The sequence below is a fragment of the Vanellus vanellus genome (genome assembly GCF_965231255.1).
Source record: "Vanellus vanellus genome assembly, chromosome: 1".
Taxonomy (NCBI): domain Eukaryota; kingdom Metazoa; phylum Chordata; class Aves; order Charadriiformes; family Charadriidae; genus Vanellus; species Vanellus vanellus.
In genome coordinates, this window is record NC_138905.1 from 16,470,180 (window position 1) to 16,498,074 (window position 27,895).

A 27,895-nucleotide genomic window follows, 5' to 3' on the forward strand; every position below is an offset into this window, starting at 1 on the left:
CCTAATCCACAGGCAAAACTTCAGATCTTTGCCTTGATCATTTACTAATGGGCTTGTGAAGCTGCCTATCTTCTAAGCTGGCCAAGCTGCCTGGGTACGGATGGCACTATGGTCTCATGAGGGCTACGAGGTGAAGTCTGAAAATACATTATCTGACAAGGCTACAGCAATTACCACTTTAATCCAGCATTTGTTTATTTTGGTCTCGTGCTGCAGTGGTGGATGACACATAGCCTGGCTGTGCTATCAGCCAGTGTGGTGACAGGTATTACTTCCCAGGGTCCTGGCACACCTGCTGTGTTAGAGGGCTACAACCCTGCTCGTGTAACTTCAGTGGTGCAGGGTATGGGGTGAGAAAAGCTTTTTTGTTGTTGTTGTTGAAGAGCAAAGAGTCCCCTTGTGCCTGTCACCCTAACTCAAAAGCTTATGCAAAGGCAAAAATGGTTTAGATTCATTTTAAGTGCAGTCTTTGATTTGCAGTACCCAAGAGCATTCCCTAGACAGGCTTACATCATTTTCCAAGTATCAGACTTGGTGCTGTTTCTATATCTTAAGAAATTCTCGTATAGAACTCACTGAGGTCAGCAGGTCTTGAGTTCCTTTAATATCTTCGTCAGCTTGTTTGATGGCTTTTTCAGCTGCATTTTGAGCTTTTTCAGCTTCTTCCAGTGCTGCTTTCACCATGTCTGCAGTGACTTTAACATCTGTTGCACCTTTGCTGTGGAGCAAAACTATGTTAATGCTAAAAATGCTTTTACTTTGGAACCGGAAAATGTAGTCCTCATACACCACAAAGGGCCATTTTTGCCTCTTAGTGAAGGAATGAGAATCTACATCAGGGAAAGTTAAACTCTGCATTTTTCTGCTACAATGAAATGAGAGTCTCATTCAAGCTCATGGTGACTGGAAGCAGCTAATAGAGAAGAAAGTTGCGTACCTTGCTTTTTTAGCTTCCTCCAATAGCATTTCTGCTCTGGCAATGTCTCCAGCACTCTGCTGCAGAATGACCTCAACATCAGAAAGGCTTTCTACACGCTCACGAATATCTTCTGTCAGGGCTTGCAGCTGCTGGGGAGTGCTTGGCATCTCCATGTTCAGCACTTCATTAGCCACTGCCTCGATGCTATCCAGGTCAGCACTGTCTTCTAGTAGATGGACACAGATGACAAAGATGTAAGTGAAAGCTTCCCCCTGTCCAGTCTCAGTACTCAAATTCTTGTCCAGCTGCTCCCTTAAGAAGAAAAATCATGGGAAAAGTTCCTCCCCTACACTTACAGAAAATCAAGGTGTTAAAACTGCTTCCTTAGGGTGAAGGAGCCAGGAGAGGCCCAGTGGGCGCGTAGGCCCTGTTGGCATAGCTCTCTTGGAAACCAGTTGAAGATCTTGGTGATTAGCTATACCACACTGGGACTTGGGGCAGGGGGAGACATGAGCCCACAAGACATGATGCCAACAGCTGCACATGAATGTATTTGTGCTAACAGTATACTCAGCCTTGTGCAAGCAGGGAAGGAATGGGCTGGCCGTGCTGCCGCTTGCCAGAGAAGGCGGCCCTCATTTAACCTTCACCTGCTTTCTTACAGGGAGATGAACTCACAGTTTCTGATGTTCCTCCCCTTTAATAGGACTTCATCTTTCTAGCCAGAACTTAGGAACACACTTGGCAAGCTACAGCAGGACAACATCCTCAGCTGAAACAAACACAATGTGTCACAGTCTGCTCTCACTTTCCTGTTGGCTTGGTTTTCTCTTGTTGCCAGATTTCATCACACACACTAAGTCTGGCTGAAGGCAGGGGGGGACACAAACTATTGCATTACCCCTTAGAGGATGATTCACAGCTAAAGATAGTTTTTACAAACCTAGCATTAAAATATAATTTAAAAGTAAGGTTTTTACGCATTAGGAAGTCTCTAATCTGCTTAATAAGCTTTCTCAGATCTTCGTTGCTTCTGTCCACTTGTTCTTTTGTAGCATTGGTCTTGAGCAAAACTGCTTGTGCATTTTGTTTTGCTTCATCAGCTCTCTGTTTCGCCTCAGAAACCTAAAGAGAGGAAAAGGGAAGGCTTGATTGCATACTTGCTTATGCTTTAAGGCCTGTTGTTTTAAAACAAAAATTCAGTTGGACTCAGAGGTAATAGTAATGAGAAATGCTTTTTCTCATAAAACTCACAGAACACTTTTAAAAGCTGGCCATGATCCATACCACCAATGCTAGTTTAAACAACTCAGGCTAATGTTTAGAGTTATTCATGAAGGTTCACTTTAGCATGCTCCCTTTTTGAGGATCTTTACAAGCATGATGAAGTTACGCAACAGAAAAGAAGTATTTTGAAGCAAGCCAGGCACATACTTTGTGAATTAGTGTCTAAACTTGTGTTACAACTAAAAGATTTTTATTTTTTTTTTAATAAAACAATTGATTTGGCATATTACCATTCTGGAGAGTTGCTCAACTTCTGCTAATGCACTGAGGATGTCTCTGTCAAAATCCATGGCTTTCTGCCAGGCGTTGTGAGCTACGGTCACCAGCCCGGTGCAGCCAGGTCCTCCGCACTTTTTCTTTCCTTCATCTGTTCGACAGTTTAAACCACCACACTCGGACTCGGCACAAGAAGTTCCTGCAGGAGTGCCACATGTCTGCAGAGACACATTAGACAAGGGAAACAGTCACAGCTTTGTTTCCACTGCCGAGCTGTGAGGGGGATGGAGTCGGACACTGCTATACCACGACAGAAATACTATGTTGTTTCTGCCCCTTGCGGTAGCATCCCAAGCACCGCAGGGAAGGAAGCTGCAGTAGAGCTGGAGGTGGGTCCTGCAGCAGGTCCATACTGGCATGACTTTAATCTCTCTTCTGCGCCACCTGCACCTTCCTGCATTTGGTTACAAATACACAGCTCCCTGATGCTGAAGTAGCTGAAGGTTATGAGGGAAGCCTTGCCTTGCTTTCATTGTCCACTTTTCCTGTACCTCTTCTTTCACTGGAAAGCTGCCTTTAAGCTTTGGTTTAAAGCCGGAAGCTACTACTGCCTTTTGTTTGCAATCAGTCTTCGCTACTGTTGGAGGAAAAACTATTTTATAAGGAAGAAAGTGTTTGGTGCGGGGTAGTATCTTTTCCTTTGCTCTAATGCCATAGAAGTGTAGTAGCAGCTGAAATACTCCAAGTTGAACAGGAAACTTTTTTTTTTCATCTCCCTTAAAAAGCTGTCCTGTTCCCTTCCACCAAATGTTTGCTCTGATTTCATATTTCCAGACCACTTTCCAGTTTTTGAATTTTGTCAAGGACGTGTTCCCACAGAAAATTTCAGGGTAGACTTTTTTTTTAAAAAAAAAAAAGCAAAACTATTTCAGTCAACAGTATTGTACTGAGAATTATCCACTACTTGGTCAATTGGTTAGACAATGAAATTACTCAGGAGTTGTTTTAGCCAGAGGGAAAATTGGAAAATTCCCCATTCTTGTAAGGTTTTTCCCTTTCCACCCCACCCCTTTTGCCAAATCATAGTCCCTAACCAAAGTACTTTGCAGCCAAACAACCTCTCTGGGAAAACCTAGAGGCTGTGCCAAGTTAGCTGCAGCTGTCTCCTGTGAAGTGTAAATGAGTCCCTCTTACCTGTTTGGCATGCAACCCAGCAGGAGCTAGAAAGCAAAAACATTTTTTGTGTGTGTCCCATGATTACACCTCCAAGCAACTCAGTGTTTATGGCCTCGATAAACATCTACCCAAGATTTTCAGTCCTCAAGAACAGTTAGGCAGGAATGTAGAAGGGAAGGGAAGCTAAACAAAAAGATGTCTCTTTCTTCCCTCCTGAGAAAAAAGAAGGGCTGGGGGAGTGGGGAGGGATGACAGTAGCTGTAAGGGATGGGACAATTCAGCCTGTGAAGAACTCTTCCTCTAACACAAGCCTGGCCTGCCTGGGGGAGTTAATGAGCAGTCCCCTGCAGCCTGCCTTCATGAGGGATTGTTCTCTGAATGCAGCTGGCCGACTTCAAAGTAAAAATGAGGGAACACCCAGCATCTCCCAAAAAAAAGCCACCCTTGATCGTATTTACAGATGAGCAAGCACCTTCAACAGAGAAAATGCCCTTTTGACTCCAGCTCCCTGTAAGTTCTGCTTTGTCTCAAGCACGGGAGTGTGGTGATGCCGAGGCGAGCGGTCCATTGGCACTGCACAGGCATAGCCTGTATCCTACAGAGATGCAAAAAGGAAGAGAGTAGCCTAGAGAAAGCCAGCACGTGAACTGAGGACAGGCTTAAGAGGATGACTCTCAGTCCAGCAGACTTGCTACACTTTTCTGCATGTGGGAGCTCCATCCACAGCAAAGGGCTTTGGGTTAAAGCCAGGTGATTAAAAGATGGGTGCTTTGTCAGGGGTGGGAAGGGTAGAAGGGAGACCAACATGAAAGGCTGGTGCCTAAAAGCGAGTAGGTCTCAGAGCCCACCAATTAAATAGCCCTGTTCTAGCCCCCAAGATACCCTGTGATCCAAGAAATGTGCACTTTTCACCAACAAACTGTGTATCTCACACTGTCAAGCTCTAAACAGTTCCTCCCTGCCTGTCGCTTCTCCGCAAACCTGACTTTATTTTGGCTACAGGTTTTACACCAGCGATTCTCAGCCACCTACCTTTTCAGCCACTTCAGAGAGATCCAGGCTCTGCAGCTTGCCTGCGAGCTCATCTAGAAGGCGTGACTGCTCCTCTTGTTTAGCCTTGAACTGGACCTCCTTCTCATTGATTAAGTCTTCTACTTCCTGCCGCATTTGTGCTGACAGCTCCACAGCGCTATCGGGGTGAACAGTGGAGGCATTGACCCTCTCCTCTGCCTCCAGGGACATCTGGAAATACTTGGTGATACTGTCCAAGGCTCCTGCAGAAATCAGATGGAGCTGCTCAGAAATCTGTTAAGTAACCCAAAGTAATTTATATTATGGAGGCTGGCAGATGACACGTCAGGGTCAGCGATATGAACATCAAGTTAAGTGAAATGCCAGCCTTTGCAGCTATATTCAGCACCATTGCAACGATGACAGAATTTGGCCTTGGGGGGGTTAGTCCTTTTTCTTTTGCTCGGTTGACAATGTGTCAAGTTTGTTGCATTTTGAAGTTAAGCCTTTCTCTGACCTTAGTGACTGAATTCTGCTTGCCCTGAGGACAAAAGGAGATCAGCCTTTTAGGTTTATAGGGCAACAGCCTGTTTTCTAAGGATTCGCTTATTCCATTAGTTCTTGTTGTTTGCCCTGGGATGTCTGGCTTATGGAGTCACTGCTTGGAAACTGATCAGACCTTCCTAAGAAAAAACTGCTTGATGAAACATGCTGATTTATGGAACTGTTAGTTTGGGACAACTCCCGGAGAGGCCTTGAGCGGGTATGAGGGACCCCACGCGGGTGGCCACACTGCACCTCAGGGCGGCTTTCCTCTGCAGAACGCCACAAGTTGGGAACTCCCCCCCATTCTACACTCTGCGAAATCCCATGTTCACTGGAAACAATCTCAGACTTCCTGCAATGCAGGAAATTTAGAAAAAAAAATATCCTTTGTTTCAAGTTGGAATGAAATCAGCTTTCAAAATTTCCAAGGAATTCGGCAATATTCATCTTCAGCAAATTTTGATTCTTGGCCCATTTCAATGCGCCAATGGGCATGCAAGGCTCTGGTGGCTCAGAACTGAGCCCTTACAGTGTGCTCTTAGTCACTGAGACCCAGGTAATTTTTCCAACCAGAAACAGGAATTTAACAGACTGGAGAGAGCAAGGGAGATGTTCAGGTGTATCTTGGAATCTGACACACTTTCATCGGTTGTGAGCCAGCTTTGCAAAATGCAGAGGGAGAGAGAGGGGGAAGGGGGCAAAACAAAATTCCTGCTCCATTAGCAACTCTGCTAATGCACAGAAAGAAGCCGCCCTCCTAGGAACTGTGTTTTATTACAAGTTAGAAGATTAATCTGGTATTTAAAACCATGCACTAATTAAATTTTTGGCCACCCCACTGCTTTCTCCCCCTCCCTGCGACACTTACCCCGAACATCAGAGATCTTGATGAACTCTAGCTGTTCTGCAAGTTCTTTCACAACATGGTCTAGGCTCTTGGCATCTGTCTCCAGCACGCTCAGGTCAGTGTCTGTGCTATTGCTTTTCACTGCTAAGGCTGACAGGTTTTCCTCTATGTCCGCTATCTTAACTGTAACATCTGCTGTCAGCTTTCTGTAAAACAGAGGCACAGGACTCAACAAGGGGAGGAGGAAGGGTTGTAAGCCTCAGTGCTTCACTTCACTGAAGAGTGGTGGTTAGAGCCACGTGGAGCTTCTCCCATGGCAGGACCTGTCCTCCCTCAGTGGATCTGTAAGTGATTTGTAACAACATGCCTACCTAGAATACTGTTTTGTTTCCTTTATCATACAAAACTACTTTTTAATCTACAGCACGTTTATAAACTCAAAGCACCAAATTGCTCAGAAAACAGCTGCTTTGTGTAAGATTAACTGGAGGCAGATTCCAGAGGACTGGTGTAATGCTCTTGTATCATGGCAACTGCATAGGTCAGAGTTGACTACTATGATCCATACATAATTTGCTTCCCATCCCACACAGCTACAAATGCAGTTTTGATTACTACAAGCTCATGGGACAGATGTGAACTTCAGGAAGTGTGGGGGGGAAGCCTTAGTTTTAACACAATGGTTTCTTTTAACTCATCTGTAAAGATCCCTCCTCACCAGCCAATTCTCTAGGGCTATGAAGAAAAACCTCCCGCCCTCAGCATTCAGCACGGCCTCAGTGAGCCACAGAGCAGGCTTTAGCTAGTGGGATAACCCTAAAAGGAAAGGCAAGTGTATGTTACACATCAATACTGCTGCAGAACAGAAGCAGCTATGGGAAGCTATTCCCATCCATGGTGATCTCACCAATCCCAGTGTTTCCTCATTCTGAAAGAATCACGCAGTACTTAAGCTCTGTGATCAATTTACAGTGCTCTCAATAGCCCAAGAGCCTGCTGTTTTACAGGAGTCCTTCAAAGCCCAGTACTTCTTCTATACACCAGAGAGAAGCAAGAACAGATACATATATACATGTGCTAGGGAAATGCAGCTCCTCAGCTGCTCTGACCTCCCTCAGTACACACAGAGCCCAAAAGCAGCAGCAACCCTCAGCTCTCCAGCTGGAGAGGGGGAGCTCCAGGGCAAAAGCATATCCCTAATTGAGACATTTGTGCTTTAATCCTCCTCACCCCTTTGCTTTGTGCAGTTCCCTTTACAACGCACAAGCAAGCTTGAGCAGTTGCACACAGCACTAGAAAGCATCTGTAATCCTACTTGATGTTAAACTGCTCCATCTCCAAAAGCATAAAGTACTATCTTTTGAAGCTTAGCTCAATACAAGGCTCCTACTCTGAGAAAAATGGAAACAATCCTTGTTATAAAGCTGGTGCTTCCCCCTACACACACTCAGAGTACAGAAAGGAGCCCAAGTTTCCAACTCATTGGCTACACACAGAAATCCAGGAATTTAATCTCTCCACGGTAATTAACTGCCTGGTGCACAGTGGGAGCAGGACAATCCCTGCCCAAAAGCATGGTAGCTGTGCTGCTCCTATATTACCTTGCCAGGTTTCCGCTCATGGGACAGATGCTCACTGCTGGCGCTGAGCATGGCGAGGTGCTCTACCAATGCCAGGAGCCACAGCGTACCTCACCCTCCTCAGCTCAGCGTGGGGGCATCAGTCACTCAAGTAAATCCCTGCTCACTAGCACTCCCACTCCTTCCCACACCAGACTTATCCACGTAACTGCGACTGTACTCACTCTGCTTCCTCAAAGAGATTCCCAATGTTCTTCAGGGGCTCGGCAGCTGGATTTTGAGTGATGATCGTTTTAATTTCACTGAGCTTTTCCTCCAAGGTGTTGAGCGTCTGCTGGTATGGGCCAGTGACTCCAGTGATTTTGAGGGCATTAGCCCTATCCAGGAACTGCTGGGTCCTATTAGCCAGCTCACTGATGATCACGTCCCAGAGGGCGAAGCACTGGTGGCATGGCACGCAGTCAGGGAAGAAGCCCGAGTAGCCCCGGGAGCATTTGTCACAGCGCGGCCCTTCCACCCCTTCATTGCAGATGCACTGCCCAGTGGCACGGTCGCATTGCGGGGTCTGGATGCCACGAGGATTGCAATCACAAGCTGGAAGGAAAAAAAGGCATGCATGAAGGCTATGGTGAGAGAAATGACGTTGATATTGGCAGGGAAAAAAAAAAAAAAAAAATCAACCAGTTGTAATGAGGTAGGGAAATGAGTCTGTGCCTATGTCTGAATTATAATCTGCTAACTACGGATGTCTCTGCTTGGGTATGGGGGAACCAAGGCTGTGCGTGAAAGGTGAGAGAGACAAGGAAATAACTCCAGGGGACACCAGGATTTGCACATCTCAGAGACAGGCACAATAATGGAGCAATGTTTGGATGTCAGTTGGATAGCAATTGAAGACAAAGATCACAGTTTCACTCCTACAATGAAGAGTAAGTAAAGTAAAGCTTTCCAGATGGGAAAAATAAACAACAGGCAGGCACATAGCAGAGGGGTTTAAGAGCTAAACATGAGCAAAATAGAAAAAGTGAACAAGGAACAACCATTTACTGTCTCCTCCAGCACAGGAGTAGGGGTGAACTGAGGCATCCAGCAGATCAACCACCCTCCCCTGCACCTCCCACAAACAGCACAATAAAAGGAGATAGTTGATTACACAACACTTAGTTAAGTGGTGGAGCTCCCTACCACAAGACACTATGGGTGTTAAAAGCTGAGCTGGCTTCAAAGAAGTACACACATTTTTGGAGTAACAGCCCTTGAAAGATCTTCTATGCAGAGATACAGGACCCGGCTCAGGACATGCTCCTGCCACAGGTGGTGGGAAAACATTCACAACGTGCCTCAAGGAGCCTCACGCTGGGCTGATGTTTTCGGTATACAGAAAATGGGAATAAAATAAGACAGTGAAAAGTAGAATAGAACAGAGAATATGGTCATGGGTAGCCCTATCTGAGGGAGAAGAGAGTAGTCTTCAACATGGGTGCTAACGACCAAGAGCCTACACACTGGTTGTCACCCTCAAGTGGGAATGAGGATGATTAACAGATATTTATTTTTTTTTTTATTATTTCACACTTTGAGCACCGTCTCAGGAGTTAGTATTCACACCTTACTGAAATGGACTTTCATTCTTATTTTTGTAACTGTGAACACCTACCTATCTTTATATGCTAGTCAGGTAAGATCCAGGGGCTCCAGGTGGCTGCCAAACTGGAGTGATAAGGTTTGGGCAATGCCCTTTTCTTACAAGCTTTTAGAATAAAGACACACTTCTTTGGCACTAATAGGCCACAAAGAGAAGTTACTCAATTAACTTGCTGATGCACGGTCATTTCTAAAAGCACAGACACACTTTGTACACAATAACGCTATCAGGAGAAGCACTTCCATGCAGTGGGGCTGCCACTTGACCTCTCCTCCTCCTTAATTACGCAGGCTGCAGCAGCAGAGGAAATTACCAACCTGCAAAGCTTTTAATAAAGGGATGACAGCAAAGAACAAAAAGAGAGGCCTTGAAAATAGGCAGGTCATCTACCTACCATAGTACACCCGAAGCAAGTCAAGCATACATTCCTTGAACAGGAAAAGGACTGTGCTACCTGATAAAAGCCTTCACTTACACATCCATTTACCAGGCATCCTCGAAGAAGGTTAATGGCTCAAAAAGGTCCATAAATCAATTCACACACCCCAAGCACATGGCCCCTTGAAAAAAGGGCAAAACACAAAGCCGTTTTCAAGATTATACATTGTTTGCTTCAATGCCAAAACACAGTGGTGGTCTTCAGTTCAAAAATTACACAAAGAGCCTCAGCAGAACAAATCGCTCCTCAACAAAACTTTCTTGTACAATGTGAATATGATAGGCAAGAGACAAAAATAACTTCTGCTGCCTGCACAATTGAGCAAAATGGTCCTTTGTTCTTTGAATTATACACTGACACAAGAGATTGTTTTTACTTTACATCGAAAGTGCTTAAGTAGTCAACTCGCCATGGAATATGTTCCCTGCAGGCAAACGGTCGAGTTCCTCTTTGAAGGAGGTCAGTTAACCCTTCTGTCAACTAATAAGGCCCTCAGTATAATGATGAATTGTCCAAATTCCTCTGCATAGAAAGAGGCTAAATGGCATGTGGTTTTTCTCAAAGATCCTGGGATCTGATCACGTTACATGAATACTTGCTGCTGGCAAATCAGATCACTATATTTACTTGCGGATTTAAAAAGCTTAAAGTGAAAAAAAAAAAAAAAAACCCAACAAAAAAACCCCAAACCCATGTTGGTAATTCTACTCCTGAATACCTGCATGTTCAAGAAAGACAGATGACACGGCTTTAGCAGCATTTACATGGCAATGTGGATTCCAAAATGTTTGGAGCTAGAAAATGCTGGGGAAAGGGAGAGGAGAATTTAAGTACTAACTCATTTTCAAAGTGAAAATCCAAACTCCACAGCTGCCTGGTGGGAGATGATCAAGACTGAAGAAGTATTTTATTCTAAATACAGTGCAACAGTTGGAAGAATCATCACATTTCTAGAATTCTACAAAACTTCCAAACTGAGCTTTGTGAGACCCATAAGAAAATTGTACAAGGCAGCTAGAAACATTACTGTGGGCTGTTTATCCAGTTTAGGATGCTCTAAGCAGCCCAGAAGCAGGCAATGCTGGCTCTGGAATGCTGGCTCTGCATTGCTTCAGTAGTGTGAATCCAACATACATAAAATGGCTTTTAAAAGGGCAGCTGGTCGCACACTTGCTCTTTCTTTTCTTCCTGATCTTCCAAAGTCATTAACTGTGCACAGGATCACACCAGCTTTCAAACCAAAAGGTAAAACTGAAGATAAATTTTACCTCTAGGTAAAATCACATAGTCTAAAGAAAAACAAGAAAAAGCCTCCGTTGGAACTGGAATAAGAAGATCCCAGTAGATTTTATTTTCTTCCCATTTTGAAAATTTGGCAGGCATTTCTATACGTTGGTAGGACGGTCTCTCTGGCTACAGCCCTTGGACAACTCCTTACTGTGGCACTGACTGAAACATTTTTTAAATTCTCACAAAAGCATCACTGCTCCTCTTACAGCTCACATCCTGTGAGCAAAGCTTTCATCTCACAAATGACATGTGCATACTAGCATTTGGTTACATGTGATCTTCTTTTTTAGAGTTTAGATGACCTTAACCAAGCACTTCAGCCACAGTTGAAATCATCTCCATTCCTCGCTAGAGTCAGTCTCTGAGTGCTTCTATGAGATGCTGGGTCCCAAATTTAGTTGTTAATGCTGTGTCCAGAAATTGGCCAGCCAGAAAGCCACAGAAACTGCTCTTCTGCCCTCCAAGGCCACGTGGAACAGGACCTTCACCACTTCCGATGCCTTTAGTGGAGGAGTCCTGTATCCCATGCCCTGACCAACAGCACCTGGCTATTTCACACCCTGGCACAGAGCACATCTAAGGCCCTTGCAGAGAGCATCTTCCCTTTACAGCATGGTGGGGATCAAACTCTCAACTGACTTCAGCTGTGATGACTTCTGAAGAGGAGGTAAGCAAGCCCGGGACAAGATCATATAAAGCCTTCCAGGTAATGAGCAGTGCCTTGAACACTGCAGGCCACCAAGTAAATAGCTCAGTGCATAGGTTTCACTTTACCTCATGCAATGCTGCGTACCAAGCACCCACTAGCTTCAGTCTCTGTAGGATTTCAGGGCACAACTTTGTCCTAAAGGGACAAAAGCACAATGACGGTGGCAGGGTCCATGTGAAAGGAAAGGAGGACCTCCTAGCTGGTGTGGGCTGGAAAAGGCTAACATAAGATTGGCTCATGGAAGAAAAACCATGTGCCCAGTTACACATCCATCATCCACAATGGTGGGTGCACATCCACCAAAAGGATTCATGTGACATTTGATTATCACAGCCAATGAAATGGGATGTAAAAACAGGAGACACCTTGATTCTCATCACCTGCTAGAAACAGAATGAACACCATCCCAGAATGATCCAGCATGCCCAGCATTGTTTTTGGCCAAAGTACTGCACCATCACATCTAGCCACAACACAGTTCTTGCTCCCCTACCACCTCCTTTGTTTATGTTCAGCTATTCCTATGGCCACCATGCGAGCCAACTCCTCTGCAGTCCTGTGCTAATGATGCCCTCTGTTACAGCAGTTTTGCTTCTGATGTACTTAAACAGCCTAACACAAATACAATCTTCAAAGTATCGCTTGGCTCTGGAGATTTCGGCTCTAACCAGCACACATCAAGTCTGATGTAACACTTGAGTAGCTATACCACATCTAATTTTAGCATATGCCTGGTTTATTTAATTTTCCCCAAGAAGAACAAGAAATACGCAGGTACATCTAGGGAATCAGAAGTGTTTCCGACATTATCCAGTAGCTACTGATGGCTTTATACTCCACCTAACATAGTATTTGTGGAATAGGGAAAGAAATAAAAGTCTTGTAAGCTCTTTTTAAATGCCTTGCCTATGCTTATGTGACCAGAAATTGGGAACAGTGGTTCATTTTGCACTGTAAAACCACACAGATGCTGAGTTTACTGCGAGACATTTAGATGCCTTAACTAGTTTGGGTTGGAAATGGCCTTCAAGACAAATAGTTGATTATTCTCCCTTCATACAGAGGAGTGGATGAAGGTCAGGGTGAAGGGCTGCAAGTTAACACAGGCTGGGCTGCTTGCTTTGAAGACCAGTTAGGGATCAAATCTGTCCCTGGGTAAGCGGAGCAGAACACTGCAGTACCTCCCATGGAAAACATAGCAGAGGAAAAGAAGTTTTTTTTGAAATCATTGGTCAAAGATCTGAGGGTTTTCAAAAGAGCATTTGCTAAATTAAACAATAGGTTTCCGTTTCAAAATATCATTTTGGAACCGAGTGTATTGTTTTTTTTAATTGAGTGTTTAACTCAATCAGACATTCTTCTGCGGCATATTCTGACTTAAGTGAAATCACATTTTTGATAGGAAAATTTTCTAGCCAAATTCTTCAGTCGAGATCTGCTGATTAGCAACATATGACAACAGAAGATTGTAGCTACATCTGTTCACAAACACATGTGCATGCATGTGCGTGCACACATGTGCATGCACACAGAGTATCCACAAGTAATTTTTATACTGCCTTATCAATGCATTTCTCTTTCAGTGATGTTCTTTCCTGATCTTAAAGATAAAAGTAACACTCATACATATTTATTGAATGTAGGCTGGTAGAAACCTAAGGGCAGAAATCCCAGAGAAGTAAATGACTAGCTTGACTGGTTTGCTTCAAGCTCACAAGGATCTGTGAACCACTTTCTTTCATTTACTCTGACAGCTCTGCTACCTTTCCCTTTGATTTTAAATATTTAGAACAGAATTCCATTTGAGATACTGTAATTTAATGTGACATATTTGCATATCACTTAAACTAAGGTGTGTCAGAGCAATTGATACTACAGCTGAGATAATATAATGGATACTGAAAGGTCTGTATGAAGATCAGTCTCAGTGTTTAACGGCTTACTGCAGGATGCTAGGAACAAGCGAGTGTCATACATCATCCTACACAGAACAGAAATAATTTCTGCAGAAATATTTTCATTACTGCTTGAGACTGGGGACGGAGAGAATCAAATGTTTAACTCCTCCGCAGCAAAAAAACAAAGGGTTTGTTCAAACCTGATTTCCTGGCATCATTTCCCGGTGGTAGTGAGGCACTATGATGATAAAACCATTCAGCAATTTGTAAGGTTGAAAGTTTTGCAGAGCTAGCAAATTTCTTCTGAATAATCAGCTATTGATTCAAATCACCCTGTAAGCATATTGCTAACTCCTCAGCATTACGATTTCAGTACGAGTGTTAAGATAAGATCCTAGCCTAAAAATACTGGAGTTGTGCTGCATTTTAACATGCTAGCAGACCTTGCCAAAAGGGCAATTTTCTGGGAGAAAAAATATGAAAATCCATGTACGTTACAATATTTTAAGACCACAGGTCAACTGAAATTAAGAAACCCAAAGTGAAAATTAAATTTCCTTCAGCGTAGAATTTGTCTGACTTCCTTTAGACACTTACCACAGAAGGAAAAGAAACATCTGCTAATCTTTCTCTCTGCACCACAAACGCCTCCTATAAAAGCAGCCTACACCACTAGTTTAAGACCCAGGTGTTAAATTAAGATTACAAAGCCTATTCTTAAATGGCAATGGAGTAATTTTCAGTGAACAGATGTTTCATCACCCGGTACATAACAGAGACTAAAAACTGAGAAAAACAACTTTCTGCCAATATCTGCAATGAGTATTTGATAAGAATATGACTTTTTTTTCATCTTAGTTCAACTAAATTCTGTGTTTTACAATAGGGCTTGATACTCAAGTACAACACAGAAAAATATCGATAAAGGTATGCTTCTTCTAAAGGGGATATGGCAATATTACCTAATTTTCAATCTCATATACTGACTTATAAACTGCACTCTTTTCTGTTTGTTCAATTAAAACCATAATGACAGTAAAATTGTCATCTGTTTTATATTATATGAAGCACATAAACTTCAAATATCTACTGTCTGAGGGCATTGTTCAAGCTGCCTCTACAGCCACACGGTATCTCAGAGGCTTCCCGGGAACCTGGAGCCTCCTGCCAGAAATGTGCTTTGCAGGCTGAAGTCTGTGCAGAGCTCAGCATGCTCAGTCCTGCGCTCTGGTTGCCAGGCTTTGGAAAAGCTCCAGCAAAATGCCTGGGAGACTCAAGTTTGATGAAATTTTTTATCCTATTATTTACTACCTTAGCAAAGATTTTTATGCATATGCACACATTCACGTGCAGGCTCATGTAGAGCTGCATACAGCTCGCAGCTGAAGCAACAGCTGGAAGAGTCCTGCAAAGGAGCTGGCACTGCCTCCCGAGCAGACGATGCTCACTGCACAGGTCCTGCTCACTGTAATCCTCATAGGGACCTGCATGAGGCTGAGAGAAACACGCTGGGCTTTTCCCTATCCTCTACGCCTCTCCTATGCTTATTTCAGGCATTACGTTAAATTAATTGAGTAACCGGTTTGTTGTTTTAAAGCATGGAGTAAGCAGTCTCCAAAGACCCAGTCCCACAGACTCTGTGGTGTGTATTCCTCAACGAACATCTGTGGGGTGGTGGGAGCATACCCAGTACCAAGGGGTCCAGATGCTGCCCAAACGTAGGCACCTACCTTAGCTTGCCCCAGTGGTCTGGTCGCAGTGTGATCACTGGGGACATGCAGAGAGGAGACATCAGATAATGCTTTCTCTCCACTGCAGGGAGCAGAAGCTGCAAATCAAAGCACCTAGATCAGGTGCAAAAAGCTGCCTCACCCACCTTCTGCTTCATCATCTCTGACCTTACCAAGATTTCTACAAAACAAGTCACAGGCAGCAGCCTGCAATGGTCACCGCCACCAATGGGGATGGCAGGGAAGTGTGTCCTGGAGTCTGGTTTCCAGCGGAGCATGCTGGGGTCCAGGAGCCACATCCACAGCTCAGTGCTGCTGCGAGTGCCTGGGAACCCATGGGAGGCTGCAGCCCCCAGCCTGTCTTAGATGGGCTATTTTGTACATCTCCACATAGCTCTGTCCAGAGGTTATTTGCAGGTATTTGTGTTCACTTTGGGGTTTTTTTTAGAAATTAAAAAATTTGTAAAGGTTACCACAGCAACATAGGAAGAACAGTTCCCATTTCTCAGCAGGAGATCATGTCTCTTTGTGCCAACATCCTGAAGACCTCTTGAGAAGAGATCACACATTACTGTCCCTTGAGTAAAGCACCCTGAGATTTCTGACCTTGAGCAGAAGCCACTTGCCCCAGCCAGTGGAGGATCCCACCCTGGAGTCGTTGGGACTGATGCCCACACCTCCGCATCAGCTCGGTGCCCACAGTGATGACTGCCTGTCCATACTCACACAGTTCAGAGCTCTCACTGCTCCCCATCCAGATTGATTTGTATTTTCTTCCTGAATGCAGCACAAAGTGTGCCCATATTGGCTGCTTAGGCCAGCATGAGCATGCTGCCGAGGGCATGTGGCAAATGCTATGGCTGGAGCCGATGTCTTTGTGACAAATCCCCATCTCAGTTCCAGCTTCACCTTGGTCACAGGCCATGTTTAAGCTATTTTCCAGGAATATTGCTCTGGAACTCTTTAAATGGCACAGTTTTCCAGTTTGCCTGCAAAATGCTTACCACTGAGACCTGCTACTTGCCCAAGCAGCAGCTGCACATCTGCCAGCCTGACCATCACCCCTCCACTCGGTGGGGCTAAATAAGAGCTGAAAAGTCGCTTCTCTCCCTGCCGAGAAAGGATGGGAGATGGGGCAGGAGGCACCGACCCCACCATGCCAGGGAGACTCGACAGCGCTGCGGGCCTGGATGTGCTCCACAAGCGAGCATGCACTTGGAGCACATCTGGGGCATTGTGCCACAGGCTGACACAGCTCAGCCCTGGGCACTGGCTCTCCCCACCTGCCACAGAGACCTCCTGTTGGACATAATCCTGAAGGAAAATCTGCATTTCTACCTGAGCGAGTCTCCCGTGTCAACTTGGGGGCAGAGGGTTGAAAGAGGAGCGTAGAGTTTGCATGGTAAAAACAGGCTCTGAAGAATATCTCCTCTCTTTACTTCAGAAACATTAAAAAGCAGGTTTTCCCATTTTCAAAAGGCAGTAGAAACTCCATGAGAGACCAGAAATGCTGGTGTGCTGCAAAATCCTGCTGATAAGGTATGCAGATGGACTCCATCAATAAACCCTGATGGAGACAGCTGATACCAAGAGACAATCCCTGCCCCGGAGCCAGCAGGGTCAGCGCCCCTCACCACACCAGAACACACACAGCCTCCCCAAAAGGCTGCCTCACCCCCCTGAGAAACTCAATATGTACTCAGGAACTGGGACAATTCCCCAGTCCTTTCATCTGCTGCATTAACCAAGTAGCTGTGACCTGCCTATCTGGTTAGATAATGGGCTCTAAGGTATCTCTATTGTAAGGGATTTATTAAAGACCACAGCAAGCACATTCCTCCCTGCAGGAAAAAATACCTTAATCTTCTGCAAACCCTCCTGGCAAAGGCTCCTATTTGAACAAATCAGAGATACAAGTTTGTTCTGGTCTGGACAGTGTTTGAAGTTTCTTTCCCAGTTAATGAACAGGCTTGTTTATAATGAAAGGACAGAGAGCATCCAGTTTTCTAAACAAGCGACTTCTCTGCGCTCTGTTTTGCAGCATGTAGCTATGGCTAACCCACTGCACAGTCCCTGCTCGCTCCTTTATTTTCATCTCAAATATAAGGAGTCTCCTACTAAATAAAAAAAACCTTACTTCTTCAGGCCCAGTCTTCCTAAACAGATAAAAGAGGAAACAGTGGTCTTCCACTACATACAATCAAAAGGCAAAGGAAACTGGTTTCCAGACCAATTCTCAAACCCAAACACTTGTGATATGGTTTCTTACCACACTGGTTTACCTGAGAGCATTGCAACCTGATGGTTAAAGAAGAGTTAGTTTCTAAAGAGAGGTTTGTTGCTAAATAAGGGTCTGACAAGAAATAAAATAAAATAAACCATGCAAGCTCCAGGCCGGGCTCCTGCTGTGCCTCCCATCCTTAGAGGCACCAAAACCCTGGGGGCAGACCCCACCATACCTTCCCCCCTCATTTCCAAGGCTCATGTGGCACTGGTGGAGGTCACCGGAGGGACTGCTCCCAGCAGGGGTGTCCCAACACACCAGGGGGTGACAGCACGCCCAACCACCAGCCAACAGGTCCTTTCCAAAAGGAGCAGGTGGAACGGGCACCAGGGTTGGAACTCACCTCGGCACTCCACGCCTGGGTTGCCCCAGAAGAGCTCCTGGCACTCCTGGCAGGTCCGGCCTCCAAAGCCTGGCATGCACTGGCACTGCCCTGTGAACTGCCAAAAAAAAAACAAACCAACCCCAAAACCCCAACAGGAGAGGTGACCACCTCAGCAGCTTGGCCCCACGCCGCAGTGAAGGCCCGGCCACGGCAGCACACCCCATGCCCCCTCACCTCGTTGCAGGCGGGCCCGAGGGAGCGCGCGGGGTCGCAGCCGCACTGCTCACAGCCGGCACCACTGGCGAGCCTCCACGTGTGCGGCGCGCAGCGGTCGCAGGTCTGCCCCACCACGTTGGGGAGGCACTGGCACTGCCCCGTGGCCGCCTCGCATCGGCAGCTCTCCGAGCCCTCACAGTCCTCCCGGACAGTGCCCAGGTAGTTGCAGACGCACTCTGTGAGGGAAAGAACATGGCGCCTCCATGTCAGCCTGACTGCTGGTTACCAGACCGCCCAGAATTCGCATTTAGTTTATTCTCCGAGTCCCTGAGGAGCAGGCAGATGCTGGCACGTCCCAATGCCCATTGCCAGGCCTGGCTGACCCAATGCTGAATGACATCCAGCACCGCATAAGAGCCGTCCCCATGTCCCAGGCTGGACACCTCAGCACCTTCTGCCCTGGCACACAGGAGGCGGCAGAAGCCCCTCATTCAAGCAGCCTAGCCTTACTCCTCCTTTCCTCCCTCTGTGCACAACCAAAGCCGAAGCCTGCCCGGCTCCTGACAGCTGGCCACAGTGGCAGATCTGCTTGGAGCAGCCGATGGCAGGCCAAGCAGAGCAGGGCTCCGCTCGCCCACCCAGCCACCCGTCTGCCCTGCTGGGCTGCGTCTGGCGCAGAGGGAGAGGAAGGCCTGCCTCCTCACCGCCTGGTTCAGCTCCCTCCTGCTGTTTGGCCACATCTGCAGGAATGCTGGTGTAAACAAAAGGCAAACCCTCACCCTGCCATCCACTATCTCTGGAGAAGAAGTAAACAAAGACCGCTAACAAGAGGGCAAGAACCCCCCATCCTGCAAAAGCCTCATCCTTTCAGCACATGTAAATGCTGTCCCTGCTCTCCTTGTCAAATGTAAAGGACTCCTCTCCCAGCCAGGAGCCCCGCTGAGCTACAGGGCAGCTGCACGCAACTCCAGCTGGAGGCAATTAAGTTTCCCCTCCACTCCAAATGCTCCCAGGTAAATTAAAAATTGCTCAGGCTGCCCCGCGACATGGCTGGCGGAGGGGTTGGGGCCGTGTCTCCCCACTCACTTCTGCAGTCCTGCTGCAGCGCGCTCCCGTAGTAGCCCTCTTTGCAGAGGTGGCAGTTTTCGCCCTCCGTGTGATACAGGCACTTCACGCACGTTCCCGTCTTCTTGTCGCAGGCCTCTGGGTCAGTGGTGTCGATGTTGTTGTTGCACTGGCATGGCTGGCAGGCGCCGCCAACCTCGTCGGGGCTCCCAAAGAAGCCAGACGCACATTCATCACATCGACTGCCTGTTTGAACAAACAGGCACGGTGGGAATTACCATCACGGCTGGCTAGCGTGCAGCCCCGTAAATGGCAAGACTGAGGCAAGACAATAAAGGCCATTAATGGTGGGGGGGGGTAACCAGATCATGCTCAAAGCAAGAGGCAGCAGCAGCTTGGTGCGGCATGGATGGTACCGCCTGAGGCACAAAGGCATGGTGCTGCAGCCCAGCTGCCAGCACACTTGTCCTCTCGGTTCCACTACCGTCCTGTCCACCTCTGCTGACCACCGGTCATCCCTCGCCACACTGACAAGGATAAGGTTCATGGTAGTGCTGGCATCACCTGCACAAGCTACTCTGCCCTGGCACCTTCCAGGTGCTGCCAACCTCCAGCAGCAACACATTGACGGTGGTGCTGTGGTCACATCAAACAACCAATATGAACATACCCCTTCTCCACCAGGAGGTTCAACCCCACCAGCCCCCTCCATGCACCCACCAAGTACCTATGTATCCCATGCTACAGACACACACGACTTGCAGCGTGACCGGATCCTGGTAACAGCTGCTGGCAAACTGGCGTCCGCTTTCAGGGCCATCAGGGCAAGGGCAGGGGCGGCAGTGGTCGCCCGATCCCAGGACGGGGTCTCCGTAGTAGCCAGCCTGGCACCTGCGTGATGGGGTACACAGCATGCAGGGGACCACAGGCAAATGTACTGAAGCCTTGTTATAACTACACCCAGGTTTTCAACCACTGTGAAGAATCAAAGCACAGAAACATCCTTACAGCTTCCCTGTGCCACTCACACTCTGAACAGCTGTGCCCACAGAGGCAAATTTGTCTGGCTTACACCAGTGTAAGAGCAGGAGACCCAAGGCAGGTGCCTCTCAGGAGGTTTGCAATGGAGAAAGCCTCTCTGAAGCCCTGGTGTCTTGCAATGCGCTCTCGGACATCTGGGCAGGCGCTGCTGGGAGGCAGGAGGCCACAGGCAGGGAAGAGGGGGTCTCCACTCCCATCCTCCTCCAGGACGACTAGTGCTGCTCTGGCTTCCACTGTCCAGAGACATTCCCCATGGATTCATACCTGCCCAAGCACCAGCACCAGAGGGGAACAGCTGCTGTGCCCATCCTGCTGGTAGGAAGGAGAGGGGGTGTGCACATCGTACCTCTCACAGTTGTGACCCACTGTGTGGTCCCGGCAGCTCAGGCACTCCCCAGTGTAGGGGCTGCAGTCATCGGCATGGCCGTTGCAGTGGCAGGGCTGGCAGCTGGGGAAGCCCCAGAAGCCGGGCAGGCAGCGGTCACACTGCCGCCCATACACTCCGGGGAAGCAGTGGCACTGGCCCGTCTCCGCATCGCAGAAGGCATTGTAAGAGCCTCGGACATGGCACTCGCACGCTGCAAGGAGAGGGGGAGAGGGGCTGCGTTACCCTGGCAATCCCTAAATGTAGGGCCCCAACCGCAGGACAGCCCAGAGCCAAGGGTTTAACATACGTCGGCATCCACTTGGCCCGAACCCAAAGGTCCCAGGGGCACATCTGTCGCACTGTCTTCCAACAACGTTGGGACGACATTGGCACTGCCCTCCGCTGGGGTCACACACCGAACTCAGGGAGCCCTGGGGGTCACACTGGCATGCTGAGCAGAGAAAAGCATCAGGGGGAATGAGTACCACAGTGCAGGATGTGAACCACCTACCTCATCCCATGTACATGCTTTCCCTGTTCAAACCTCTCTGCCTGGAAGCGCCATCCAGCTTCCAGGCGCAGTTTGCCGTACAAGTAGACAATTACGTACATAAAGCGGTCTCATGTAATAGCGCAGAAATGCTGAATATGATGTTCTTGCAGACGTCTGTCATGGGGGTTTTCACAACACTCCTGCTGTTTTCCAGACACCGGTATCTCTGGAAAGTTTCCCAAGCGCTGTTCGTGACCACGTCTTCGCCTGAGCCTCCCACTGTGAATATGTCCAGTGATTTGCAGTATGGCATGAGAACAAGCTACAAAACAATTTTACAATGACAAAGTGTCACTATTTATAAATAGCCTCCACCATAATTGTGAAAATTCAGGATTATCCCGCTTCCTATCATCCTTTTTTGGCCCAAAAGCAATCAGCCAGACAGAATTTGGAAAGGAAATGATGGTATTTCTCTAGTTTTTGGTGGTATAGTTCTGGTATCTACCAAATTCTATTCATTCAAAAGAAAAAGGTTGATATTGGCATTCATGACATACATGGCACACATTAGCCTCCCCAAAGAAACTACAGGTCTGTGGAACAAGCTGCAGTCCTGTACGATACAGCAAAAGCCTCTTAGCAGAAAACCAACCCACATACTTGGAGACTGAAGAAACCTACACTGCTTTACATTGTTCAGTTAAAATCTGGCTTCGGCCATAAGCAACAGTGTTATAAATATTACTTTGGATTCACACAGATGCATGCCAGATGAGATGCAAACTTTCAGGCTTTTAAATACACTTTTACCCCAGAACATCCCCGAAAAAATTTCTGCTCACAGAGTCAATGAGCGTGTACGGGCTCTCCGTCTCTGTATCCACTGAGGAGTACTGGGGCAGCTCCAGGCGGATGGTGTAATTCAGCCCCTTCTCAAAGCAGACGGGCCGTGGGAGAACGACGTATCTGGATTAGGAACAGGAAACAATTCTTACTTCAAACGTCCAGCACCATCAAGTGTTTCAGGTGGCCCTATAAAGCAATCGAGATAACAGAAAGCAGCCAAGACCGGGCAGAACAAAAGGTATGATGTGAAGAGGCAGTTTAGGAGTTTGTGCAAGTCAGAACCGGAAAAGCTTATCGGCAAGGTAAAGAATCATACCGATGTTCTTTCACAGGCTGTGCAAACACTTCCCCCCCCCTCTTTACTCAGTGAACAACACAAATCAGAAAACAAGAATAAACTTAAAAGCTTTGAGTCTACAGACACAGTGCTAAGTATGTTTTCATAACCCATTGCAAATTAAATGTCATCCATTTTCATAGAGGCCATGGCAACTGGAAATGTGATGTTACTCTTTCAGTTTTTTAAATGTTTTTTCTGCTTTTGGCCCATCCAGTTATACCAACCTGGAGCCAGGTGACAGTGAGACGACCTGATTATCATCATCAGGAACTGTATTGCCACACCGGCTACCTGTGGGAATCTTGCCTGGGCGTGAGACGCTGATCACTGCTTTTTCCCACTGATCTGGCAACTGGGAGGGAAAAAAGGCTGATCAGCATCAAGCAACGGCTGTAAACTCCTGGGAGCATCCAGAGCTCAGGCCAGGAAAAGCGTGCACCTGTGCACACAGGGTGGTCACTGTGCTTTGGGGAGGATAGGGCTGCAGGTCCAGCATCAGTGGGGCATCTACCAGCTGCAGGTTTGGGCTTAGACAAGGCAAGGCAAGTGCCCCTGGGCACCCTCCAGCACAACAGTCTCTCTCTCTCTCTCTCCCTCCTTTCCTCCCAAAATAACATGAGTAGGTGTAGGTGGTCAGCAGCTCCATCTGCAGCATGGCATCAGCTGGCTTGGCAACCTCCTCTTCCCCTACCTCTGGGTACCACACCTGAGTATTTCACTGCAGTCAATTGCTGCCAAGCTCTACGTAAGGAGCTTTGGGGATTTCTTCTCTTTGCCTTCACCCTGCAAGTTATCCACAGTCAAAACCAACTGCTTGCAAGCTCTTGGCTGCAGGCATTCAACAACCAAGATGGGCAATTTGTCTCCTATGGTGCATAACAGCATTTCCACCCATTAGAAGGCCACCTGGTTGATGCCAACTTTGTATTCTAACCTGTCCTGATGGGACTTGTCACTTTTTAATTTGCTCATTAAACAGGTGCTGAAACAACGCACTAATGAACAAAACTGTAAAGCAAATAATAGCAGTAACTGTCAATATCCTTTTGGATTTTCATACATCTCAGACATTTAATGGAGTGTCCACCCTTATCTGAGTCCTGATGACGCCTGAAAGCACTGGGCTCCTGTCAGTCATGCACTGGGACAGCCAGTGCCTGCCAGAAGGCAGCAATGCCCATACTCACAGACCTACCTGTGGCTCGTAGCGGACCAGAATATCATACTCCATGGAGTAGGGGATGTTGTCAATGTAGAATTCCAGGTACGCCCCCTCAGGGACCCTTACAAATCCTATGCCTGTCCATGATGGTGTGCGGTCTGGCGTATACTGGCGCTCTATTATGTTTACGCCCTACAAAAACAGGGACAGAGATTTCAATACTGATACATTAAATTTGCAGGCCCCATGGGAGTGCGTGAAGTGATGAATTCTGCTGATGGATCACTTCTGGATCACAGCATCCATTGTTTGCATCCTAGAGAACACAAATTCTCTTTTAAACTCATGTGCATGCACATAGTTGCCCTTCCACTTAACAATATATAAAAAGCAAGAAAGATAAAATAAAACAACACTGCACAACTCTTCACCCATTTCTCCATTATAGTGGGGAATTAAATTTAAAAACTCACTATGAGCAACTAATCCACCAGCTCTGACATCTTGTTCACCGTAAGGACTTTCACATCATACTTGTAGCAGTGGGATTTACTGCAGTGGCACGTAACTGCTCTATTAACCACCCAAGCTGAGTGCTAATTACTTCCTGACTACACTGGGCTGCTTCAAACCAAACCATTGCTCAGGATAACACTTGAAAAGCAGATCACGGCTGTCACTAGTAAGTTGTCACTAAGTAACAGAAATCCTAATCATCAATAGATATTTAATAGCTAAATCAATATCTTTTCACTCCTTTCCATCTGAGGTGCCAGGTTTTTATCTGCTACTCTTTATATAAAGCAAAGAAGAGGAAAAAGGCAACAGAAAATGGAAATGTGTGGTGTTCAAATTTCCGGTTTCAAACATATCTGCATCCATGAATAGTTCTCCCCATACAAAAACATCCTGTGCATTCCTAAGGAAGCTGCTTCAGTAGAAAGGGATAAAATGTAAGGAAATGTCTATATATATACATATCACTTCAGGATGTCCCCTCATGTATCCTCACACTCTTTGTAGAGAGCCTGGCTACAAATTATTACCTTTCAGCTTTACACAAAGGGTTGGAGCTCCCCAGAAAGGATTGCACGCAGGACATGAGTGAGGGCATGCAGCTGTGGGGAGGATGGGGGCTTGGCACTGCCTGAAAACCTCTGCAACTCTGTGCCACTTGGATTTGTCTTGTGCTGAGCCCTGTCTGGACTCTGCCACCAGTTTAGTAAGAATTTTTTTCAGTATTGGCATTTTAAAAAAATGAAGGTTTTAAAAGGCAACCAGTGGCACATCCCCTTGCTCTACTTGGCAAGGTGGGTTTTCATGCCGAGTTCCTCCATCCCTGAGTGCCATGAGCCTTGGGGAGGGCTAGGATATCACCTCTCCAGCTGGGCAGACAGCAATGCACCAAAACCCCTGTGCCAACTCACACACCCTCCACTGCAGTTCAACTTCTGCTCTGCGCTGTGTTCCTTCTCCACAGTTATGGAATGGAACGGAATAGTTCAGCTAGACAGAACCTACAATGATCATCTAGTCCAACTGCCTGACCATTTTGGGGTTGATCAAAAGTTAAAACACATCGTTAAGGTCACTGTATTCAGTTTTGGGTCCCTAACTATAAGAAAGGCATTGAGGTAAGGTGCTAGAGCCTGTCCCGAGAAGGCCAACAAAGTTGGTGAAGAGTGTAGAGAAAAAGTCCTGTGAGGAGTGGCTGAGGGAACTGGGGTTGTTTAGGCTGGAGAAAAGAAAGCTCAAGGAAGACCTTATTGCTCTCTGCAATTATCCGAAAAGAGGTTGTAGCCAGGTGGGTGTCGGTCTCTTCTCCCAAGTAACAGGCAATGGGATGAGAGGAAATGGCCTCAAGTTGTGCCAGGGGAGGTTTAGATTGGATATTAGGAAAAATTTCTTCACCAAAAGGGTCGTCAAGCATTGGAACAGGCTGCCCAGGGAAGTGGTTGAGTCACCACCCTAGAGGCATTTAAAATACAGGTAGATGTGGTGCTTAGGGACATGGTTTAGTGGTGGACTTGGCAGTGTTAGCTTTATGGTTGGACTCAATAATCTGGAAGGTGTTTTCCAACCTAAATGATTCTATGATTGTCCAAATGCCTCTAAAACATTGAAAGGCCTGAGGCCCCGACTACCTCTGTAGGAAGTCTGTTCCAGTGTTTGACCACCCTCTCAGTAAAGAAATGCTTCCTAATGTCCAGTCTAACACCCCACACACCCCCCAGCACAGGTTTGAACTGTTCCCACATGTCCTATCACTGGATACCAGGGAGAAGAGATCAGCACCTCCCTCTTCACTTCTCCTGCTTGGGAAGCTGTAGAGAACAATGAGGTCACCCCTCAGGTTCTCATTTTCCAAACGAGACAAGCCAAAAGTCCTTAGGCGCTCCTCACAGGACATTCCTTTCAGCTCTTTCACCAGCTTTGTTGCCCTCCTCTTGACACATTCAAGGACCTTCACATCCTTAAATTATGGGGCAAAGAACTGCACACAGTATTCAAGGTGAGGCTGCTCCAACACCGAATACAGCGGGACCATCACCCCTTTTGACCAGCTGGTTATGTTTGATGTACCCCAGGATGTGGTTTGTCCTCTTGGCTGCCAGGGCACACTGCTGACTCCTGTTGAGCCTGCACTCGACCAGCACCCCCAGATCCCTTTCTGCAGGACTGCTCTCCAGCCTCTCCTCTCCCAATTTATACTTGTGTCTGGTGTTACTTCATCCTAGGTGCAGGGTTTGGCATTTGGACTTGTTAAATTTCATCCCATTAATCATAGCCCAATGCTCCAATCTACCTAGATCCCTCTGCAAGGCCTCTCGTCCCTCAGGACAGTCAACAGCACCTCCCCATTTGGTAGTATCAGCAGACTTGCTAATGGTGCATTCAACTCCAGCATCCAGATAATTGATAAATATGTTGAACAGAACTGGTCCCAGAATTAGCCCTGAGGAACAGTGCTGGTGGCAGATCAGCAGCCAGATGTAGCCCCATTCACTGCGATCTTTAAGCTCTGCCCTTCAGCCAGTTCTTCACCAGCACACTGTGAACCTGCTCATCCCACAGCTGTACAACTTGTCCAGAAGGATGCTGTAAGAGACAGTATCAAAAGCCTTACTAAAATCTGGAAAAACTACATTCACTGCCTTCCCTTCATCCACTGGACAGATGACCTTATCATAGAAGGACATCAAATTATGAGTTGAACAGGACTTTCCCTTTGTGAACCCATGCTGACTGTGCCTGATGATTACATTATTCTTTAAATGCCTTTCAATAGTGCCCAGTATAACCTTCTCCATAATTTTTCCAGGAACTGAGGTTAGACTAACAGGTCTGTAGTTCCCTGGGCGTAGGCAGGAATAACATTGGGTAGCTCCCCGTCAGCAGAGACCTTTCCAGACTCCCACGAACTTTGGTAGATGATTGAGAGAGGTCCTGCTGTAACATCTGCTAGCTCCTTCAGTACTCTGGGATGAATCCCACTAGGCCTCATGGACTTGTGAACATTCAGCTGACACAGCTGGTTCCTTACAATTTCAGTGTCCACAAATGGAAAGTCACTGTTCCCACACCCATGGTCCTCTGACTCAGGGGACTGGGCAGCCCTAGGTCTGTCAGTATTATTAAAGACCAAGGCAAAAAATGCATTGAATGCTTCCACTTTTTCTTCATCCCTATTAGTGAGATGACGACAAGTACCATTCTAATGTTTTCCTTAGACATCCTCTTGCTATTAATGTACTTTAAAAAGCCCTTCTAACAGCCCTTACCTAACAGCAAAAATCCTCTGCCTTGGCTGAAAGGGCAAAGTGGCTACGTTTTGCCTGAAATAAATAAATTAGGACAAAGTGCCCCAATTGTGGGCAGATAAGGATCTGCTGCTTCAGAAAAAAAAACATTATCTCACCTCCCTGACTCCTTGCTGGAGGCAAAAATAATTGATAAAAGCAAGGCTGTGCAGTGGTGAATAGAAAGAGTCAGAAACTCTGATGACCCACGCCAGCGGGCTAAACAACCTAGAGGCAACCTCAGTTACAAAAACAGTATTTTGCACAATCAACCATGGTTTTAGTCATTAATAAAAGAAATGTTACTGATGTACAGAAACTCTAAAAGCCAAGGCAATTTGCTTAAATGTGTGCCTTGTTCTCTCCCGGTTTCAGTGGCATCAAAGAGAAGAGCCAATGTCGGTGTCCCACCGCTCTTGAGATAAGAGGGGAAGGAGAAGTGGGTGCAGTGGGCACATACGCAGTGGGGTACAGAAAGGGATGCTGACAGGAAACAAGCTGTACAGTCATGATCAAAGAAACAGGTTTAAAAAGGAAAATGGCAGTTCCCCCCTCCCCCAAATTACTACACTATTTATCAACACTAGACTGAACAGCTACAGGTTGACATTTTTCAATTCAGTTCTGTGTTTTCCACATTTTAATTGCAAAACACTCAGG

At 46.7% G+C, this 27,895-nt stretch overlaps 1 protein-coding gene across 1 annotated transcript in view; it reads right to left on the reverse strand.

Moving 5' to 3' along the window:
* Positions 1 to 27,895, reverse strand: part of LAMB1 (laminin subunit beta 1) — a 46,302-nt gene that overhangs the window by 3,126 nt on the left and 15,281 nt on the right. Inside the window, exons 14-30 of the mRNA XM_082486657.1 lie at positions 23,469 to 23,627; positions 22,498 to 22,625; positions 21,930 to 22,053; positions 21,202 to 21,406; positions 20,899 to 21,042; positions 20,571 to 20,802; positions 19,911 to 20,074; positions 19,205 to 19,429; positions 18,137 to 18,354; positions 17,921 to 18,017; positions 7,807 to 8,176; positions 6,024 to 6,208; positions 4,631 to 4,872; positions 2,437 to 2,640; positions 1,900 to 2,044; positions 938 to 1,145; positions 577 to 718 (exon numbers count right to left, since the gene is read on the reverse strand). Of these exons, the coding sequence (XP_082342783.1) occupies positions 577 to 718; positions 938 to 1,145; positions 1,900 to 2,044; positions 2,437 to 2,640; positions 4,631 to 4,872; positions 6,024 to 6,208; positions 7,807 to 8,176; positions 17,921 to 18,017; positions 18,137 to 18,354; positions 19,205 to 19,429; positions 19,911 to 20,074; positions 20,571 to 20,802; positions 20,899 to 21,042; positions 21,202 to 21,406; positions 21,930 to 22,053; positions 22,498 to 22,625; positions 23,469 to 23,627 (3,192 nt within the window). The remainder of the gene's footprint in view (positions 1 to 576; positions 719 to 937; positions 1,146 to 1,899; positions 2,045 to 2,436; positions 2,641 to 4,630; positions 4,873 to 6,023; positions 6,209 to 7,806; positions 8,177 to 17,920; positions 18,018 to 18,136; positions 18,355 to 19,204; positions 19,430 to 19,910; positions 20,075 to 20,570; positions 20,803 to 20,898; positions 21,043 to 21,201; positions 21,407 to 21,929; positions 22,054 to 22,497; positions 22,626 to 23,468; positions 23,628 to 27,895) is intronic.